Genomic DNA, 23,021 nt, shown 5'->3' on the forward strand with positions numbered 1-23,021 from the left:
GTGATTTAGGAAGTATTCAGATCCATTACCTCTGTAAAAGCACTAATAACACACTTTGAAAGTACTCTGTTACACAAGTAAAAACTTGTTTTAGAGCCTTTTCCTTGTTTTTTCTGGTGTTTCTACTGCGTAGACAGATTCGTTTTTTCTTTTCAGCAGTGAACCCCCGTTTATCAAAAGTAGCTGCCAATTAATTTTTAATCAAACTCGATTAAGTTTTGGGTAGTATATTTTATAACAAAATGCCATATTTTATGAGCTTTTCTTATGTTTTTTTCATGGTAATAATAATAATAATAATAATAATAATAATAATAATAATAATAAAGATAATAATAATGTATTTTATTTATAGGCTCCTTTCAGAGACACCTTACAAGACATAACTAAAAATTAAACCTACAAGCAACAATGAACTGACCCTCGCACCTGCGCACATGTCAGGGGTACTGGTGGACAACTAAAAACAAGCAGCAATGTACCCAAAGTAAAACGAATCAGTAACACACAGCAGTAATTTAATAAAATAACAAGACAGAAATCGTAGTTATAAAAACTAGGCATAAAATCATCATAAAGTCACCTTCAGTGCAAATTTGGATACGTCTGTCACCATTAAATGTGCAAAAATCTGAATTTGTAAGGTAACTAGTAACTTAGGCTGTAGATGTGGTGATAAAAAAAGATAAAAATTTCCCTCTGAAATGTTGTGGAGTAAAAGTATATCAAGTAAGTTAGTAAGTAGACTTAAGTAAAGTGTAAGTACCTCAAATTCATATTGAAGTAAAGAATGTGAGTAAATGTACTTGGTTACATTCCACTTGTGTCTGACACTTTTTCTGGCACGGATGCGGCGCATTGCTTCCTCTTTCTCTCTGTCACACTTTCTTCCGTTCTTTCTGTCCTCCTCTGTTTCCGCCCAATACAGAGCCAGATACAGCTTGACACCCTTCGTCAGCATTAGGGAGGGTGTGTTAACACCTCCTCCTACACACACGCCAGGACCTTAAGACCCGTTTATGAAGTGTAGGGCTCCTGGCATACGAGCGCACACACACACACACACACACACACACACACACACACACACACACACACAAAAGAAGAAAAGAGAGATTAAGATGTGAGATCTGATTTGTGCAGGAAAATGACTGATTTTCTTGAAGGGGTTTGGTTGAATGTTTTTACAGCATTTTGGATTCTACTGATGTGAAACCACTAATGGCGCGCTGCTCCTGTGTTCTGCGGCTCGTCTCTGAATATTCTGGAAAAACTGTTGACACCAGAATGGGTGCGTTTTATATTTATGTGTCTCTTTTCGTTATGGCGCAGACAGTTTGGACCTGAGCTGGTCAATGATTGTATCTCATAAAGAGTTTTTAAAAGGCTGGCACGGTCACCTAAAGGGAGGAAAGTGGTCGACAAAGTGTTTTGATTGCGATTACACCGAGTTTAACGGCGCCTGGGTGCATACAAAAGAGCAAAAAACTGTCATGGCTGCTGCAACTGTGTGTGTGCGCTCTGAATGCCAAATCACATTATACAGTATCAACATATTTAAAACCAAATAGCGCAACTGGAGAAGCTTCACTTGGCTACTACAGTTAAAGGTTGCGTAAGGTTTTGTGTGTGTGTTTGAGAGTGTGTGAGTGTATTGGGTTACATGGCGGATATAAGGCTCTATCCCTCCTTTCATCAGCTGAGAGAGGAAGAATCGAGCAGCAACACTGCAATCTGACCCTGACGTGCACACACATACACTCGTGCACGCACTTTAATACACACAGTAGCAGAAAAGCAGACATACTTCAATGCTGCCCGTCACTCATCAGCACAAAACCTCACCGCTGCTTTCCATTGATCACCAGCGCCAGAATAACACATGCCTCTGTGGCTCTGATCCCTCTCTCCAGCATAAAATCATCTTTAAAACCCTTATAAATCCAGTTTTAAATTTCAATAATCAGATCATTTCTTTGTGCATATAAACCCACAGAGGCCATAACAGGTAACCTCAGCCCAGTCGCTAGAAGAAAATGTTGCTATTGAATGTTTTTCCAAGACATGAATATGTTACATTTGAATCATTTACACTTATCATATCAAAAAATTACATGTAAAGTTAAAATGTTCTTTATATGAGCTGACTTTGGGAGGTGTAGGAGATGACACCAAGGACTAGTCTTTGACCAACAAAAACGTTTGTTATTGTGATTCCAGCTGCTTTTTAGGCCTCAAATTTGGGTGTTTTTCAGGGACTCATTGGTGTTTTCCTTGTGAAGATTGTGCCCTCAAAACTGTGTATTTTTTAGCCAAAATACAATATTTTCCTAATTATGACCAAGTGGCGTTTGTGCTTAAACAAAACATAAAATAAACCTCGGCTGTGTTGAAATGTAAAGATTTTGAATGTATTTGCTACAAAAGCATGTGATCAGAGTGGAGCGATGAGAATTCCCGTCCCTCGTGCACCGAGCTGTACGTTACGCCCGCTCAGAGGCGACTCCGGCCGCTCCGCTTATTATTGCTCCACCCTTCACTCAGATTTCCCCCCGCTCCACTCAAATCGCTCAGCGCTCGCTCCAGAAAAAGAAAACGAAAACATCTGCCTCATATTTTGATTTTAACGTGTTTGAGAGCGCAGGTGGTCCCTCATCCTCCTCTTCCTCATGTTCAGCGCTGCTGGCACCTACGGTCACCTGACTATCCTCTTCCTCAGTGCCAGGGAGGAGGTTAGATGCTTTTATCATGTTGCTGGCACTCTCAGTCACAACCTGAGTCACACGCCACTGCACGTTCCAATTTTTCACTACATATAATGTGCAAATTCATTATATCTGTGTTTTTTCTGTTGATTTGGTTGGATATCTCTGCAGCTGCCTTGAGGTTATTTCCTCCCTCCTAATTTGACACAAATGTCCTCTTGGACTCCCTGAACTGATTAGATTTTGTTTATTAAAGATCACTTTGATATTTCATATCCAAAAGGTCAAAAGTCAACTTTGCTGTAACATCATCTACAAAAACACTTTTCTGGTTATTTCTCAGCATCATAAAGGGGAAGAAAGGGGAGACGTTTGGTCAGACACTGAATTCGTGACACTAATCTTGAAACTGTGCAGATTGTTTGAAAGTTTAAAGTTTCACACAAGAACCGTTGCCATGTAAATGGCCCCAAAGTCCTCAGGTGCAATTCCTCAGGGCATCATAACAACCCTGACCTGTCCACTCGTCCACCTGTCCACCTGTCCACCTGTCCACCTGTCCTAATGTCCTCATGGTGGAGAAAGTGACCAGATTGTGTAGGAAATGGACAGAACTAGAAAATAAGATTTCAGAGCGGGACCCAAGGAGGTAGAGTAAGACAGTTTGAGGAGTTACTGTGTAACTCTGTGAGTGTGTGTGTGTGTGTGTGTGTGTGTGTACCTTAGTGAGTGCGAAGGGAGGGGGGGTAATTACGGTGTAGAATGTCCTCCTCATCACTGGAGCTGACCTAAGAACACAACAGTTAATCATCCACTAACCGGCAGAGAGAGACGGAGCGAGAAAAGCAGGGAGACACCAATGTTGGACTGAAGGAGAGACGCTTTGAGGCACCTGCGTTTGTGAAATTGACAGAAGAGGAGTCTGGACTAAAGGATATAATTACCTGAGAGTGGAAGGATAACGAATCTGCATCTGAAGACACACACCTGCTCCTGACGAAGGATTTTATTTCTGGCAACAGTCTCCCTCCGTCTTTCACCCTGTGTGTGTGTGTGTGTGTGTGTTAGTATGTGTTTTCTCCTGTTTTTTGATTTGATTGTGTGTGTGTGAGCAGCGGCCACATGGGGCCCTGGCCCTGTCCGGGATGCCAGCTGCAGCACTGAAGCCAGCTCCGGAGGACATGGTGGCAGAGGGAGGTGGTGAAGGAGAGCGCGGCGGGTCCCAGTGGGAAGCCTCGGGGCCCGGCCGGGAGCGGCTGCCCTCTCTGAAAGTCCCCAGGGAGCTGCTGCGGAGCTTCCCCCACTCCAAACGCGTGGGATCCTATCTGGTGGGGAAAATGATCAACAAGGGATCGTTTGCCAAAGTGATGGAGGGGCTGCACATCGGCACGGGGGAAAAGGTCGGTGTTTTCCCCCCGAGCTGAGAATAAGAGTGAGGAGACGTGGAGAGACACGCCTCACACTGGAGGGGTGACAAGAGAAAGATCACACACATACAAGATTATGATTACACGTTTACAACTTGTACCTGATGATTAAATTCACTTGTGTTTGAAGGAGGCAGTGCCCTATTATTATTCCTGTTTTATGTACAAAAACACAGTCAGGCACATCTGTAATTTATTTCACAAGCATGACTCTTAAAGGGATCTTACAGGAACACAACTTTTGCTCAGCATATATAAAGCAGCCCAGTTGCCATTAAAAAAAACTTGCATTTCACATTTCTGCAAGCTATGTATACCTTACATTTGGGGCTGGGCGATAAAACGATAACTATATGAATCGCAAATTAACTTTTCCTCGATTGAAATATGAAACATAGTCGATAAAATGTCGATAGAACGCATTCCAGCCATGTTTTGACAGACAACATGAACAGCCAATGATAATATGAATAGCGCCATGGTCAACCAAATGCAGTGAACAACTTTGACTCTAGAACAGCTGAGTGTTTGACAGCCACAGCGCTGGAACAGCCAAATCTGCAGAGATGGAAAGTGACTCTTTAGACTTCTACAGACTACTTTGTGTTAGTTTCAGGTTTAAACAGACTTTGGATGAATTATTTAGAAACAGCAGGACACATCGCTCCATCTCATCCAGCCGCTCACGCTGAGCTCTCATTATTATTACCAGGGGCAGATGTAATGTTTTGGGGGCCTGGGGCCACAAGCACATGACCTTAATTTCACCATTTCTCTAACTGGGAATGTTGGCAAGCTGTTGGCAGCTATTAGAGAAGTAGACCTACTACTGTTTTTTTAATTCCTGAATAAGATGATTAACAGCACAGAAGTTTGATGGATGTTGAAGTCAGAGTCCTGCAGTCAGGAGAGGTTGGCCTATTATCAGCACAATGTGCTTAAATTTACCTGAAGTTTGTTTAAGGTGGAACTTTTAATTTTTATATAATGGTGCAAAGTTTAACAAATAATAATAAATCAAGGGTTTATTACACTCCAACACACCATGGCCAAATGAAACTGTGTCAGTGAACGATGAGGACAAAAAACAAACCACCAAATGTGGTTCAGACCTTTGCTGGGAGGAAATTTTAGTAACTGGACCTCTTTGAATTTTAGTTGAATAGGTCCGCCAGTTTGTCATGTTCAATGTCTGACAGAAAAAAAATATTTAAACCACAATTAACCTTATGATAAGTGATGCACGATGGTGATTATTTCAACTGATACCAATAAACCGATATATATTATAGTTTTATTATAGATGTGTATTATAGTTGAACTATAGAGTGGAACATTCCCCAAAATGTCAGGAAGCAGCACAGCTTGTTCTGCTTGTTGTTGGAAGGAATAAAGCATCAAATATCAGTTTATTCTTTTAGCATAACCGAGCTGTAGTAGTGTGTAGCAGCCTGCTGGCAGAGCGAAACCATGGCAACACGGGAGAAATCAAAGCAATTTATGCTCATAATTATCGGTTCTATTTATCGGCCAAAAATGTTGTCATCAGAATTATCGGTATGACGTTATGAGTCCCATAATCAGGCCGAAAATTACTGGTCTCTGTAATTATCATGCATCCCTACTTATGATATCTTAATATCTCACTGAGGAGTAAAAGGGAACCTTTAAGCTCGACAGAAATAGTGATTTGATGTATATCGTGATATATATCGATATCAACTGATATAAAAAAAACGTATGGTGATAAGACTTTATTCCATATCGACCAGCCCTACTTGCATTTGTATGTTATGTGGCAGCTAAGTTGAAACTTAAAATTCCAGCAACACTGGTTAGTTTTAGAAATAAAAAAACACTTGATTATGGTTAGAGAGTAAGATCATGTTTTGACTTAAAATACCTGATGTTAGAGGGACAGTCCCCGCTCGATAAGCAGCAATGTCTCAGTAAGAACAGCTGTTTTTCGTGTCACTATCCCCGCTCGAAAAAAAATCAAGGTTTAGTAGAAAATGCCCACATTTAGTGCCTAAAAAGCTGATGGAAGCGCAGCGCTTCTAAACACCTACTATGGTGCTTAAAAACACTGGAAGCTCAATGATGTGCCACTACAAAACACCCAGGTTTGGTGCCTAAAAAGTATACCAACCTACTAACCAAATAGGTTGCTACAAAACACCCGGCCTAAAAAGTTACGGGAAACAGAGCAACGGATTGCTACAAAACACTCACTATGGTGCTTAAAAAAACTGCTGGAAACACAGTGACAGGTCACTACAAAATAGCCACGTTTGCTACCTAAAAAGCCAACAGAAGCACAACAACAAGTCGCTACAAAACACTCACGTGTTGGCCTAATAAACAGCTAGGAACAGCAACAGGTTGCCACAAAACACCTGCATTTTCTGCCTAAAAAGCCACTGGAAACACAGCAAAGACTTACTGAATCACAATGGGTTTTGTTGTTCATTGGTCTTGAACAGTGGTCTGCAGTTTTGTAGGAGTCATGGCGAGGTGACACACATCCGCTCCACCTCCTGATGACAGCCAGCTCGTATAGATTATGGCATTTTAGAGACGTTGAAATTATATATAATGAAACATAGAAATGTAGCATATTTATTGTTTGTGTGTGTGTGTGTGCGTGTGTGCGTGCGTGCGTGCGTGCGTGCGTTCGTGCGTGTGTTTGTGTGCATGTGTGTTTGTGTTTAATGTTCTTTCACCAGTCACTGAGTCCGTGACCCTGGCTCATGTGTACCTGACCTTGTTGCCATAGTAATGACCAAACTCATCTCCGTGGGTGTTTGCTCCTCTTAACCCTCGTTACCTGTGGAGGTGAAGTCTGCAAATATACAAACGCAGTGGACCTTAGACGCTTTTGAAAAAAATGGATCTTATTTTAGATTTAAGTAAAAAAATTCCACAAAATACAAGACACAATAAAAGATAAAAATGGAAATTACCGTAGCTTTTAGATCTTACGAACAATTTACTGTTTTTCACAACAAAGTGTTTTTCTTAAAAAGTTAATCGCAAACTACAGTCATCTGAGAAAGCTGATCAGTTTAAATACAAATACATTTTAAAAATACAGTTTCCTGTGTAAGACAGTGCTTTTTCCCTATCATCAATATCATTATCATTAGTTACAAAGAATTGCAAAATAGTTGCCAAAGTTAAAGACTCTAAACTCCCAATGCTGAGTGCAATAAAAATTACAATTTGACAGTGCAGTGAGATTTAAAAGTTTTTTGTTTTTTTTTTACCCAGGGAGGATTTGCTTATTGTTTATTTTTCTACACTGATTTGTTTTAAGCTTATTTTTCTCCCCTGTTCCTGTCTTTTGCTTGCCATCTTTAATAAAAAGGTTAGGGGTTTTGTATTGTATGGAGTGATAGAAATTAAGGGTCCATTTTTGAGGCTAAATAAGGTCTTGTGACTGAAGTACCAATGGTTCAAATGTAGGTGGAAGAGCGATTCACTCTAGTTTATCAACAAGTGCTGTTTAAGTTCCTTTGAGCAAGGCTCTGAAGCCACAATGACTGGAACATCTGTCAGTAGCACAGCTGTACATGTGAACACTCAATTTGGGTGCAAACTTTTTAAAGGAGCAAAAACGTTTCCTTCTAATAAATTAAGGTTAAAAAACAAAATAAAGCAGACATTTTCATGGATGTACATGTCTGTATGTTTTTTATCAGGTGGCCATAAAAGTGATTGACAAGAAGAAAGCCCGGCAGGACTCATACGTGCTGAAGAACATGAAGAGAGAACCTCGAATTCATCAGATGATCCGACATCCTCACATCGTCGTCCTGCTGGAGGTAGAAAAATAAAAACACACATATTCACATTCATGCTTTCATTACATATACAGTCCAAAAAAAGTAATGATGGAGTCTTACAGCATTCCACCTGCTTTAATTTCGCCCCATAAAGTGTTGATTATGTTGATTGCGAAATGTGATTTTGAGGATATATATCAGCTGTTGTCGACTAAGCATGGTCCAGTTAATACGCATGTGAATAACTGTGTGTGTCAGACTCTGGAGACGGAGAACAGCTACTACATGGCCATGGAGCTGTGTGCCGGAGGAGACCTGATGGACAGGATCTGTGAGAGGAAGAGGCTGGAGGAGAGGGAGGTGCGGCGCTACACTCGTCAGATCCTCTCTGCAGTGGAACACCTGCACAAACACGGCATCGTACACAGGTGATACCGCACACTCGTACATGTGCTACAGACGTCTGCCCTCAGACTGAGTTAGTTTCTGCAGAGTCTCAGGAAGTCTTCCATCTGCTTTTATTCATGCAGTCTCCTTTGTGATTGTTATATATTACTATTATTTTCTAAACTGTATACAGAGTCCTCACTCTTCTGTTTGTGTGCCGAGAACTTTTGAAAAACGTACCTCTTAAACAATTCAGAAATAACTGATACACGTATATTGATCCTAACCAATTTGTACCGGTTACTGCACCAAACTGTAGACAAAAACATTATATCTGTGGTGTTTTGGAGTCTGCGAATCAGAAAAATATGATGCATATGCAAGAAATATTTTTTTACTTTCTGACTGCAGGGGTGCTAAGTGTGAATGCTTGCATTGTTATTTATATACTATATCTAATGGCGACTAACAGGCAGACCCGCATAAATAAATTTGGATGTGTTGCTAGTGTCGCTTGCATGGTAATGGTAATGAACTTTACCTGCAAACAGTAGCTGCTTGTTGCATGGTGGATGTTAAAGTCAGACTATTTAGATTGACACTCACATATACACGCTTTTATCACACTCATGCACACACACACGGGGTAGTTTGCAGGGCATTAACAGTCTACAGAAGACAAGGCAATGCATGGCAGAGTGCAGCGTGGGAGCTGAGAGTGTTATTTTAAAGGCATTTTAGTGTGTGTACGTGTTAGAGACCCAATACTCACTCACACACACACACACGCAGGATATGCACAGCGCTGGGCTTTGGTTTAAGACCTTGGCTCCTCTGAAGGTGGGAATGTGATTACCAGGCAATGACCTCATCATCCTGCGCCGGCGCCATGATTCACACATCATCACAACATCATGGACTTCCTCTCTAATGAAGTCCCTCAACGATGGCGCTCTGAACCCTTCAATCGCACCTCTCTCTGTCACACACACACATACACATGCTCGCACACATGCACACACTCCCGCACGCTCACACTCTCCACCACAGTCCCACACAGAGATGATTAAACTGGAAATAAATGGAAAATTTGCACTTAAATGCACCTCCTACCACCCACATCCAGTAGGTTTACCGCATACATTTTCTCCTTTATGACAATGTCTGCTCTCGCTCTTTCTTGCCCTTTTTCCCTCTTTTCTTCCTGCGTCTGTCTTTGAACTTAATTTGGGTTGTGTGAGCGGCGTTCCCTGGATTTTTGGGACCCCGAGTGTCTGTTGGTTAGATGAAGGCAGATGAAAGGAGCATGGCTGATTCCCAGCGTAGAGTTTATAGGGGATCTCTCTCTGCCTGACCGCAGATTTTCATTTAGCCCTGTAGTTTGGGAGCAGGCGGCGTGGTTGGTGGTGGCACTGGGGTGCTTTTAAGGGAGTGAGGCAACTTTCCCAGGTGAATATGGAAAAGTCATGGAATTTGCAAATAGCAATTTCCAGGCCTGGAAAAGATTTGGAAAACTAAATATACCCTACAAGTTTTGGAAAAGACGAGGAAATCTGTTTCACAAAACTCCTATAGTAACACGTGATATGTCCATGGACCGGTGGGAAATTGAAAGTCTAACGATAATTTCTGTTTTAACAGTTTCTGCCTATGATTAATGGTGCAATTTTGTTGATTTTAAATTCACCTAAATATTTTTCTTTAAAAATTGCCAAAAGAATAAAAAAAACATCCAGAAAGTTTTCTTAAAAATCACCAAAAATGTTTATAGAAACATAAAATGCCAAAAAATGTTTTTATTCAAAAATTGCAAAAAAAAAAGAAGTAAACATTTTTTATTAAAAACATTCAGCAAAAAAAATCCAATCCGTCGATAAGTGTAAACGTCGATGCATATCGTCCTCTTTCAGGCGCGCCCTTATTTTGAAAGTCTGTGTGACATCACACAGCGTCCGGCAGATGATGGCGGCAGCCGAGAGAAAGATGATGAGGATATATTACTATTATGTACTCAGGAATAAATCATCAGTGTGGAAATGTTTTGTTTTCGGAGAAACTGCGAGGCAACAGAAGGCGCACGTGATATGTAAACAAAAGCCATAGTGAGGAAACAGGAAGTACCTGCCGGGCGACTTTTACTCACGTCTTGCTAACGTCACGTTAGCTGCTCCGGTTTAGCGATGTTGACTGAAAAAACGTTCATGTAGACTGAAAATCATTTGTTCTGTCGGGAGGTGCGGGGACTTAAACCGGCGGAGAGTCAGAGAAAGCATAAATAACAGTAAACTTGTTAAGTTCTGAGTAGAGGAAAAGTCCGCTAATCGCTAAGCTAATTTCTCCAATATAAAATGCCGTAGAGTTATGCTAAAAACATTAGCATGTTGTAAATATGGGGGGAGTGTGACAGTTGACCGACAGTTGTTTTGTCTGTGATCCTTGACAGTTGTTATTGAGTTTTAGACTTTAGTGAAAAGATCTTGTTTTTAGTCCACGTTTTGAGGATGTTGGGAGAAGTTTTTCTTCATGTCAGACTGACCTGAAGTTTTTGGGAAAAAAATCATGGTTTTGATTAAAATGAAAGCATTTTTTTACAGAAAGCATTTTCAAACAGAATTAACAATTATTGTATATTAACAATTATGTGTATGTTGTTTTTATCTTTTCTGGCCAAAAGCAAAGAAAGGGGTGGCAGCTTCTCCTGTAACCGATAATATCGGCTCATACCGATCACTGGCCCCTAAGTCGAATTGAATCGAAATTGTATCGATATAGTATTGTATCCTGATAAAACCAGTGATTTACACCCCTGACAACCACCAAATTTTTTTCCCTAAAAACTGCCAAAAAAATTTATGAAAGGAAATTGTCTACCTCTTTGAAAATCACCAAATTGAAAAAAAGCCAAATGTTTTAAAGAAAACATGCTTTCTAAACCCGCAGGCATGTTTTCTTTTTAAATCAAAGTTGAAAGTTGAAACCCCCTCCCCGAAAGCCAAAAAAAAAATTATAAAAAACCTTCCCAGTGCTTGAAAAAATATTTGACATGTCTCCCTCTTTTTGCACCACCTCCTGCCCTTCTATAAATAATGAACAGTCCCTTAGTTATATTTAAATGTTCAGTTCTAATCCTGTTCAGATTTCATTATTTCTTTGAATAATATAAAGAAACTATTATACAGTAATGAAAAAGAAAACAATGGGGAGTATCAATGGTCATTTCAATGTGTAGTCTTGAAAATTTGCATCAAAGACATGGAAAAGTCATGGAAATTTATTGGTAAAAATGCGTATGATCCCTGAGAGATAGAGTGGCGGAGAAGCAGAGTAAAGAGCTTCACTTTTTTAATCTGAAACTTTCAGTTTGGCTTGAGTTGAACAGCATGACGGGTGCAGGTTTTTAGGAGTCCAAAACAAACTGGTCCCCCAAATTACCACTAACTGTTCAGCCTGAGCTTTGCACAAACCCAAATTTAGCTCAGGTTTTCCTTCACTTCTGTGGGTCCAGTCTCATCTGGTTGTCCATAAATACATAGAAAATGCTTACTAAGGCCAAACACACGCTGCAGGACTCCTTAAATTGGACAACCACCATAGTGTCTGTCAATTTAAGTGCTCCAACACACTCATCTGGAAAGGAAGGAAACAGTCGCTCTAGAAATTCCTGTAGGATTAGAGCTCATGAAAATACTGCAGTGAACCACAGTCTTTGTGACCAACATGCTCTCTTTCTTCTTCTCTTCTGCAGAGATTTAAAGATTGAAAACTTCCTGCTGGACGAACACAACAACATAAAGATTGTAGGTAAGTATACTCTTTCTTTCTTACAGTGACATCTCACTGACAGTGTGCCGATCGAAATGAAGCCAATGCAAAAATGCTTATAACTGCATTTTTATAACTTCCTCTAATGGCCACTAGAGGCTGCTCCAAACACAAGGAAATCCCCATAGACCCCGATGTTAAAATGCCCAACTTTACAGCCCAAATAAACATGTTTACGGCTTGGTACAGAAATGGTTTTGGTTATTAGTGTTCGTGGGGTGAATTTTTGTTTAAGTCACTCATCTTAAGGTCTAGTGTGTAAGATTTAGGGGGATATATTGGTAGAATGGAGTATAACACATTATGTATGTTTCTTTAGTTTAAAATCATGTAAAAAATAAGAATGGTCACGTTTTTGTTTATATCTACATAGGGAGCAGGGCCTCCTCGAGTCCTCTGTGTGGCACCGCCATGTTTCTACAGTAGCCCAGCATAGACAGACCAAACACTGGCTGTAGATTGGGACATTCAAATTTTTGTGGCCACCACCACAGTTAGCAGCCCATCTGTGCCGAGCAGTTTCACAAAAACACAGATTTTTTTGATGTGAAACAGCTTTATTCAGTGTTTTCAGCAGCTGCTCAGCTAATGACCCACTTCTGACATGCCAAACAGTGTTTGAGAAACACTGATTTTTGCCACAAAACTGATTTATTTAGTGTTTTTACTGGTTTAAATCACTGGTTTGCTTGTTTTGGAGAGGAAGAGACCTCTGCGGATAATTTGGCTCCAGGTGAACAGAACAGAACATATACAACATTATTTCTGTGTGTTTCTCAGTTGAAAAGTTAATCGTAACATTTTGGTTTCCTAAAAAAGTCCTCCTCAGCGTTCGGTAATGTGATTTTGATTTTTTTCTGTGTTTCTCACTCCTTTGAGTCTGAGGCCATAGCTGTAACCATAGCTGTAAATTCACCAGGCTAACCAAGCAACAACTGGATTTGGTGTTAGCTCCACCCTTTTGGCCAAGTATAGTCCCTTTTTTCTTTTTTTCCAAAAATCCAAGATGACGATGGCCAAAAACGCCAAATTCAAGGCTTTACAAAATGATTTCACAAAGCAGTGGGTTTGTCACGGTGGCTATGTTCATAATTTCTACACTTTATGATATTGATGCAAAGTGTTCAGCATGATCGAAGCTGTCGTAGCTATCTGGTGCGTCTGCGAATGTCCTCTGTTAAATGCTGATGTCTCACACAGACTTTGGCCTGAGTAACACTCTGAAGGCTGAATCTTTGTCTCTGGAGCTCCTCAACACCCAGTGTGGAAGTCCTGCCTACGCCGCCCCTGAGCTGCTCGCGCACAGAAAGTATGGACCCAAAGTGGACGTCTGGTCCGTGTAAGTGCTGAAGTCTCAGTGTGCGAGGACGCCTGATGTCCTGCCATCACAGCTGAGTGTGCAAAAGGCGTTTTTGTGTTGTTATTTATGGTTTAAAACAAATTACATGATGCATTACTGTCTATGCAACTTGTAAATGTTTCTCTTCACATTTTGCTTGCATGTTTGTGTGTGTGTGTGTGTGTGTGTGTGTGTGTGTGTGTGCGCGTGCGTGCGTGCGTATGTGCATGCGTGTGTGTAGAGGTGTGAGTATGTTTGCCATGCTGACAGGGACTCTTCCCTTCACTGTTGAGCCTTTCAACATCAAGCAGTTGCACCAGAAGATGGTCAACGGAGAGATCAGCAGCATCCCCAGCGACATCAGCAAAGGTAACCACATTTCACCGAGGGGCTTTTTCAAGTGTCTTTGTGTTTGCACAAGATGGTTAAAGAGCAAAATTTGCCTCTGGAACTTATAGTTAAAGGCTCACGGAAAGTAGTTCACCCCTAAATAAAAAACACATATTTTTCCTCTTACCTGTGGTGCTTTTTATCAATTTTAGATTGTTTTGGTGTGAGTTGCAGAGTGTTTGTGATTGAGGTCTAGATTGACAAATACACTACAGCTAAGAGGAAAAATATAATAATAATAATAATAAACTTTATTTGTATATCACCTTCCATACATGAAATGCAGCCCAACATGCTAAAAATTTGTAAATTTAATTTTGGGTGAACTGTTTCTTTGAAGGACGTAAGCGTCGTCTCCTAGATATGAAACAAAAAACAGATATGTCATGAGACAGATAATTAAAGGAAAAACTGTTTCACTTATTTCTTCCTTCCTCTGCTTGTTCTGCACACAGCGGCCTCAGTGTCTCTGTTTCTCTCCGCTTTATTTTGGTCTCTTTCTCACACTTCATCACTCCATTACACTCTGTCATGGCGCCATGTCACCACAAACAAACATAGCTCCTGTTACTGTGGGGAAAACCAGCACGGCTCTAAACTCTGAAGCTGTGACAAGATCACATTAGAGGCTGTATCGCTGCCGCAGACGAGCATCTTAGACATCGACATGAACTTTCAGACGTTGTCCTCCTTCCCGATGTTACCCAAACTGCTTCTTTTGTCGGTCCAATCTTCTTTTTCTTCTGCCACAGCAATTTTTGTCAGACAGGCACATAATTCATTTGCTCCCACCTTTTGGTAATAGTTGCTATTTTTTTTTTAACTAAAATGTTTTTATGTTGACTTCAGCAGTGTTTTAAGGACTTTTATTACAAATAAATTGACAAAGAATGGATAGCAGCTGATGATAATGCTACTATTTACACATCACATGCAAACAAGGTCCAATTTACAACAAATATTACAGCACAAACATGCCCATACAGATTTGCAGCTGAGTGCTATTTGCCCTTTTTTGTATCTAATTGGAATATCCCATGTGGCAAATAATTAATCATGCTTTTGCACCAAGAACACAGTCTGTAGCACAAGAGATAGCAAGAAGTTTTCAAACTGCAAGCTGCAGGTCCTGACTCATGAGGTGCAGAGGCATTTCTAAAACCTTCAGGCAAGGTGACAGAGCGAAACTGCATTTGCTAATTGATATCTTAGTCTTTCAGTGTGCTTCAGTTACCAACAACTCTCTAAAGACGCCCATAATTTCACTGCTCTGTTTGTGGTGATTGGTGCTATTTTTTGTGATTTGCACTGTTTTCAAAATAAGGCTCATATGCCAAGAAAAGGGTTGCTTTTGCACCATTTGTATGGATTTGACCTAATTTAAATATGTGCAAATAACATTGAGAAGCTATTTGCTTGGCAGCTTAATTAAGAGTGTATTTCAAACATTGTGGGTGCTTTAAGAATTACAAAGTATCTTTTTGTGTTATTTGTGCAGGATTAGCAGCCCAAAGGTGATGCAACTCTTTTGTAAACTGACCTATAAGTGTCTTCAGAAACGATTATTTCACATGTTTGTAATTAAAATCAAACAAAAACAGCATTTTATTCACTTATAAACAAACTCTGGTGACTCCAGTGATACAATTGATAGAAGCAGATTGAATGGAGCCGTCCTGTCTGAATCCACCTGCTCGTCCGCACTGTGCAGCTTATCAGAAATCCTCGTCGTGAGTCAAACTATCAGCCCCGCTTGGCTGTCACAGGGCGGCTCGGCTCTCCTGAGGGGAAATCCTGCCTCTCTCCACGCTGTCACCTGTGATACGTTTTCAGCGAAGTCTCGATGAGTGACATCAGTCTGGCAGAGTGGAGTAGTTGTGCAACAGTGGCTTTTTTTGTTTTTTTAGTTTGCCCCCTTTTAAATCGCTTTAAATCGACTCTTCTTCTGCTCCTCCTCCAGGCGCGGTGGCGTTTGTGTTGTCTCTCCTGGAGCCAGACCCGGCGAAGAGGCCCAGTGTCAGAGCTGCAATGGAGGAGAGATGGATCAACGAGGGATATGCCAAGAAACCGCTGCACACACTCTCTTACAAAAACAGGTAGAGATCTACTGTGTCACTACACTGACACACTGACTGCAAACTCACTCTGAAGCAACACAACCATATTAAACTGTATACGGATGTTATAATTTTACATACTTTTAATAATAGATTTAGCAGAATGTACCAATTTTATTGTAGTAAAACATTATATTATATATATTCTAAGGGGCTGTTCATGGTGGAGGGGGTGGTGAGAAAAGGGGGAGACATGTCAGATAATTTTTTTAAGCCCCAGGGAGAGACTTTTTTTTTTTTTTTTTTTTTGGCTCAGGGAAGAGACATACAACTTCAGTGGTTTTATTTATTTTAATTACCATATGAGTCCTAAAACACGGCAAGTTTGAAAGGGGAAAAAAAGCCCAAATCACATCATTTACCACAACTAGAAACTGTAAAAAGAGAAATTATTGTAGTATTTCCAAACTTCAGATGGTTGTTGAACACATCATGTGAAACTAATGCTTCTGCCAGGATGAGATGAGATAAATCAAGATCAAGATTTTGAAAAAAAAAAAAAAATCAACAGTCATATCCCAGCCTCGTCTTTTCTGCAAAATATAGATCCTAAATATATCTAAACATAATAAAAATGGGTGATGTATGCCAATTATCTTCTTGAAAAAATAAACTCTTAGAAACATGCTAAAATCCTTGAAAACAACCCAAATCCTAGCAATGTCCTGAAATTCTAGAAAAATCCTAAAATCCCAGAAACATGCTCAATTCCTAGAGATGTCCTAAACTTCCTAAAATCTTTGAAATATCCTAAAAACCTAGAAACGTGCATGGGGCTGCTGGGAATGACATTTTGCAAAAGTTGTCTCTAAGCACAGCAAGCGGAGTATCCATGTGTTTCGCTGTATTTGTGAGTATTTGTCTTTGTACCATGAGAGCAAAGACTCTTCTCAGGGAAAATTCTGCTGCAAACATTACAACGTGGGAAAAAAACAAGCGGGAAATCACTGTGGGTTTTGTAACAAAACGAGCATTTTTGTGGTCAGCAGAGAAAAAGCTTTGTGTATTATAGCATGACTAAAAGGCTTTTATCACTTTACGCAGTGTGGAAATGCAATCATGTATGGCTCCTCTGGAAATAATACATTTTCTCAAATCCACATGAGTGAAGCAGAAACTGCTCCAGCTTCGTTCTGCTCACAGTTGAAGTTACTAGTTTTACTTTTTCTCACCAATAAATCCTCAGTTATTCCCGACATTTCTCTCTGCGTCACTCTTCTTGTAACTGTTTGTCCATCCAACTCTCTCGGTCTTCCCCAGGTTGTGTCCGGAGGATCTTAACTCGTCTGTGCTGACATACATGACGGAGACGCTGGGATACTCGCTCTCTGAAATCATACACACGCTCACCATCAACCGACCCTCTGCCATCATGGCCTCCTATCACCTGCTGCTCAACAAGCTCAGCAGGAGCCAGAAGGGAGCCAAAGGCAGCAAGGTTAGGAAACACACACATAGACACACATGAGTGGGTCGGTCTAACGGTACCTGAAAAAAGAAATGAAAGAAATGCAACTTTTCTCATGTTCTGCAATGAAGTTTTAACAGCTAAAAATAATTGATTTTGGCAGAAACTGGAGAGCAACGAGTGGAGTCTTCCCAGCAAGAACACGTGGAGAGAGAGGAACAACACCGACTCAAAAACTCAGCAACAGGTAGTTTTAACTGCTTAAAGTACTTTGTGAACACAAATGCAGAGATCGTTTAGGAATGTTTAAAAGATAGCATTAAATGACAAGAAATCCTGAAGTAAATCAAGCCAACAATGATTTAGTCGATCACTCAGTACTTTCTCATAATACTAATACTAACTTCATTTGTATAGCACTTATCTATCTGCTTCACAACGTGGATCAAAACAAAACAAAAAATACAGTTACAATGAAAACATTGTTTTGCTCCTGTCCTACTGTGCACAGTGTAAAAACAGAACAAAAGTAAATAAAACACAATAGTGTCACATCACAATAGTACAAATCAGGCATTAAAAGGAAAAGCTGTCCCATAAAAATATGTTTTATGGAATGATTTAAAAACAGATAAGGTCCTAGCAAGACAGAGAATTTCAAAGCAGCGAGCAAGAGCCTGCCTTATTTATATAGCACCTTTAAAAACAGAATTTACAAAATCCTTTGACAAACAAAGCAGATAAGAGGCGATATTGTAAAGTGTATTGTATTGCATCGTATTGCATCGTATCGCATCGTATCGTACCGTATCGTATCGTATCATATCGTATCGTATCGTATCGTATGTAATAAACCCCACAGGGATTCTAACAATAGAAGCTGGACAACAATGTAAAACAAAGGAGATTAGACAGGAGATGAAAGGTAAGAACAGGTTAGAAAAATACAATAATAAAATAAATGCAGTAAACACATAACACTTATAATAATAATGATAATAATGAGCAGGATTGACACGTTAAAACGTAAATTTAAAAATAAAATTAAGAGACAATTTAAAAGATGACATCACTTAAAAGCAGGTCTATAAGAACTGGTTTTAAGAAGTGATTGGATTTTGAGTGTCGTGTGTCAGAATCTCAGCTAAATAACTGGGGCCTAAATCGTGTTGAGCACTGTAGACCAGCTAAAGTTGCTCAGACAGGAGGAAATGGTGCATTTCTTGGGGACTATTTTAAACTGCGGATTTATACACAATTGTTGTAAAAGTCAGTATTTACAGGAATCGGAGGATGTATATAAAGGTCCAGAAGTGTGGTGTTGTGAGTTCAGCATCAAACTGCATCTTTGTACTCTCCAGTGTTCAAAAGTCACATCAATGTTTACTCTAGTTTTGCTTCGTCTTACATCGCTCCTTTTCTTTGCCGTGGAACGTTGCTTCTCTCCGCGAGCTGCTTGTGATGGCAATAATATTTGTTTTCTTGGAGCTTCTGCCATCACTGTGTTTCTGACACACTAACTCAGACTGTATTTGTACGCTGTATCCATGGACGGCAGCCGGCTCAACTTCTTCATCCTCTCCTGCGGCACACTGGAGGCCACAAGACTCACTGTCGCCTCTCAGGCCAGGAAACATCATTACAGAAGGGATAACTCGTCCCTCACTGCTCAGCAGAGGATATCTTTGCAGTACAGTACAGTGGCGTCTTGGACATAACGTCAAAGGTTTTACTTCTTCACACTCTGTTGATAGAGTTGGTTCAGTTTTTCAAAAAATAAAACAAAAAACATAATATTGTGTCCAGATCTTACAAAATGCACCTTTAAGTCATGTTTGATAGCGTGAGATTCCTGGTTTTGAGAGTCAGGACTCTGTTGTTTGTGGTGGACTTCGTTAGTGTGAGGTGTGCTGTCAGTGCTCTCTGCTCGGTGTATATATGTGGTGCCCCTTTGAGAACATTTTTGGGTCTCGTGAGAAATAATCACTGCTTGTTTTCAGAGTGAACAGACCAATGAGAAAAGCTCGAAACAGTCCAGCAGACCACTGAGAGCCCAACAGACAGCTGAGTGTCAGAGCAACAGGAAGAAGCCTGAGGACATTCACAGGAGGGACCACAGAGAGGACACAGAGAACCGTCCACCTTCACCGTCTCTACCTCAGCTCCCTCACTCTGCCTCCCCCTCAATACCCCCTCGCCCTCCCTCCCCCTCCCCGGCCCGTCTGTCTACAGAGGACGGGGCCACTGATGAGGAGATCGCCATCACCTTGGACACCAGAGAGACACTGTTTCCTGAAGGTAAGGTTTTACCGCCGAAACAGCAGCTGCACACGTCCCCAGTGCAGCGTGTGACGTACTGTATCTGTGTGTTCCAGTGTCTGTGTTCGGAGACAGGGAACTCGTCCATCTTTCTCCTCCTAAAAGCTCCGCATCTCAGCTCTGTGACTCCGCTCCTTGCCAAGTCCCCTTACCCCCCGAGCCAATCAGAGACAGCAGCACGTCGAGGCCGATCCGACACGCACACCTGCTCAGGACGACTCAGTCAGACGGGGCGGCGGACCCCGGGTCAGACTGCTTCCATGACAACCGCCACCCGGACGACCACTCGCATCACCTGAGCATCAACGAGCGCCTGGAGAAGCTGCAGACATTTTATTCGTCAGATAAGACCGGCATCTCTCCCAGGATGCTCCTGGAGGCCGACACACACTCCTCGGACCGAGACCACCTGGGTACCATAGAGACGACACAGACGTCCCCCTCTGCCCCGCTGCCCCGCCTGCGCAACGTCGGGTTAAAAGATGGGCGAAGCAGGAAGATGACATGGGTTGGGTTGACCCGACCCGGACCCCCAGGACTCCTGGTGAATGGGTCAAAACCTCCCGCCTTCCCCTCGCAGAGACAACACACTTTGGTCATGAAAAGTCTCAGGCAGGAGAGGGGCAAGAGACGGGATCTGTCTTCAGCAGCAGGAGGAGGAGGAGCAGGAGAGAGAGGGACGGCAGGGGGAGGGCTGAACGGGGCAAAGAGGAACTCAGTTCAGTTGCGTTCATCTCTGCAGCGCCGGGTCGCGGACCTGAACCTGCCGCTGCTTCCTGCAGCCCTGCAGGGAAAGACAGACAGGAAGAACCAGCTGCACAGCATGGACTACTGATAGGACACGATAGAGAGGCAGAGATAGCGGTCAGAAAAAGGTGCAGTGAAAAAAGAGGATAGCGTTAAGGTCAGTGACGAATTTATAAAGCAGATTAACAATTAAAGGTCCAGCATGTGGATTTAGGGGGATTTAGTGGCATCTAGCAATGAGAGCTGCAAATGACCAAATAAAACTTCTCCTGGTTAGAGTTTATTTAGTGTTCATTGTTCAGGAGGTTTTTAACAGCAGCCGAACTATCCACTTCGGTGTCTCTCCCTCCAAAACAAATGAACCAGGTGATTAAACTGATAAAACCACTGAATAACGCAGCTTTTTGCTACAAATCAGTGTTTCTCATCACTGCACCCTCTAATCTGTGCTTCTCCGATCACACCGTGATTCTTTTTTCTTCTTTTTCTACACTAAATAAAATACACTTTTTTATATCATATTCCATTTCTGCCAATATATACCCGTAAATCCTACACACTGGACCTTTAAGACATACTGGGCTTGACAGAGAAAGGGCAACATTAAGGTATACTGATTTTTTAAAGAAAACTTTTTTCTCACGCCTCAAGGCGAATGAAGAATCCAAAAAACAGAGAAAATTCTTGATAAATTTAAGTCATGTGGGGCAGCATTTAATATTAGTAAAACTATCAACCATCTGTGTTTTTAAGGGTTTTAACAGCTTAAAAACACACAATAACACAAACTGCTTGAAACAGCGGTGGACCAGCAGCTCCTGTGTTCAACAAGCTTGAATGACTGTTTTTGTCAGTGGAGTCTGGCTTTAATGAGAGCAGAGATACGTTTAACTTTTAGTTAATTTCCCTGATGTAAACGGCCGTTTGTGAAGCACAAAGCACACAACTGATGAATGAGACTTATTATTATCCTGCAGGAGGCGTGTGAACGTTTGTAAACAGATGTTTTGACGTAGTTTTGCTGATGTTAAACTTTGCTTCCTATGACGTAAATTCATCAAGAATTTTCTCAGTTTTTTGGATTCTTCCTTCATTGTGGAGGCATGCGAGAAAAACAAGTTTTCTTTATGAATTGAATGTAACATGAGGTGAATATTTGATATACAAATAGTCATTTGGGGGATGAAATATTACTGCGAGCTGAACTAATTTATAAGGGGTGGATGTAAAGATACGGCAGCAGTTTAAAACTGTGCATAGACATTGTCGGGGTGTGTGTTGTGTAAACGGCAGCTACAAAAAGATGCTAAAACTATTATTTCCCACTGTTCAATTCATGCCTTACCCACCAAGAGGACTCCCTCCCAAACAAACAAACAAACAGTACGCATCCTTTATACACTGCAGTGCCAAAAATTCTAACTCTGGTTAAAGATTAATTTTAATTTGGCCTTTTGTGGCTGGGCTTTGGTTTAGCTCATGTTAATAATTTTCCTCTGGAATTTCATGTTAATCTCCATCATCACAATGTGAAGTGCAGAATGCACACAGACATGTATTCACTGCTCTTAAATACATTTTTGTACTAACATTGACAGTCAAAGTAAAAAGTCGCAATTCCACCTCAGTCTTGTTATGTGTCTTCATGGCAAGTTTTTGGCAAAGTTATCGGTTTATTAATAAGCCAGAACTCAACGTGTCCTTCTATAAGGCAAAACGATGGATGTCGCACAATTTTTTAACCAACTCTTCGTAAAACGGTGAAGTTATAGAGCCTCATCACACTGTCACCAAAACGTCCTGCACTGATGATTTTTATGGCTTATTTGCGGTTATCCCAGACCATCGTGGTAATGCCAGGTAGAAACAGGCCCAATTCTTCGCCGTTATTCTACCCAAGTCTCAACCGAGTCACACCCGGATTCTCCGTTTTTTTTTTTTTTAGAGAGAGAGAGGGGATGACATGCAGCAAAGGGCCGAGGCACCGAGCCACCAGGCGCCCCTCTCGACTGATTTCTGATAACCACAACCCGGCGTGCTGAGTTTGGGCCAATGCTGGGCCAGGATCTTGTTTATAGCTGCCCGGTGATGGCAGTGTCAGCAGATGCTAAGGCGTCATTCATCATATTGATGGACTTATTTGTTGCGGAGGGCCGAGTGCACCGATGCTGTGTCAGGCCATTTTTGACAATGATCTGGTGATCATTGGTGTTTATTTCGCCTCATTTTGGGGCGTCACTCATCCAGAGTCTCACCTGAGTTGGGCAACCGCATACGGCCCAACTGTTTCTTCTAGCATGTCGATTTGAACCAATGCCCGGCCAGGTTTTTTTGGATACTGGCTCAGTGATTGCTGTGTCATCAGCCAGAATCAGGCCTTATTTTTGGGCGTCATTCATCCTGAGACTTACCTGAGTCGAGCAACTGGATTTGACCCGACTTATTTCTTCTGGCGTGCTGAGTTTGGGCCAAAGCTGGGGCAGGTCACTTTGGCCACCTGAGGTAGTGCAGTGAAATAAGAAGTAATCATTTAATCACTGCTGAAATCGTAGTATCTATAACCTGCTGAAAGTTT

General features: G+C 41.3%; 1 protein-coding gene across 1 annotated transcript; it reads left to right on the forward strand.

Moving 5' to 3' along the window:
• Positions 1–3,886: 3,886 nt before the first annotated feature.
• On the forward strand, positions 3,887–20,655 carry LOC121955085 (hormonally up-regulated neu tumor-associated kinase homolog). The gene is made up of 11 exons (XM_042502874.1): positions 3,887–4,105; positions 7,834–7,956; positions 8,176–8,345; positions 12,050–12,105; positions 13,327–13,465; positions 13,707–13,834; positions 15,816–15,951; positions 17,233–17,410; positions 17,544–17,627; positions 19,381–19,678; positions 19,756–20,655. The coding sequence occupies exons 1-11, from the start codon at positions 3,887–3,889 to the stop codon at positions 20,532–20,534; spliced, it is 2,310 nt and encodes a 769-aa protein (XP_042358808.1). The 3' UTR covers positions 20,535–20,655.
• The last annotated feature ends 2,366 nt before the right edge of the window (positions 20,656–23,021 follow it).

The sequence above is a fragment of the Plectropomus leopardus genome, chromosome 16 (assembly GCF_008729295.1).
Source record: "Plectropomus leopardus isolate mb chromosome 16, YSFRI_Pleo_2.0, whole genome shotgun sequence".
Taxonomy (NCBI): Eukaryota; Metazoa; Chordata; class Actinopteri; order Perciformes; family Serranidae; genus Plectropomus; species Plectropomus leopardus.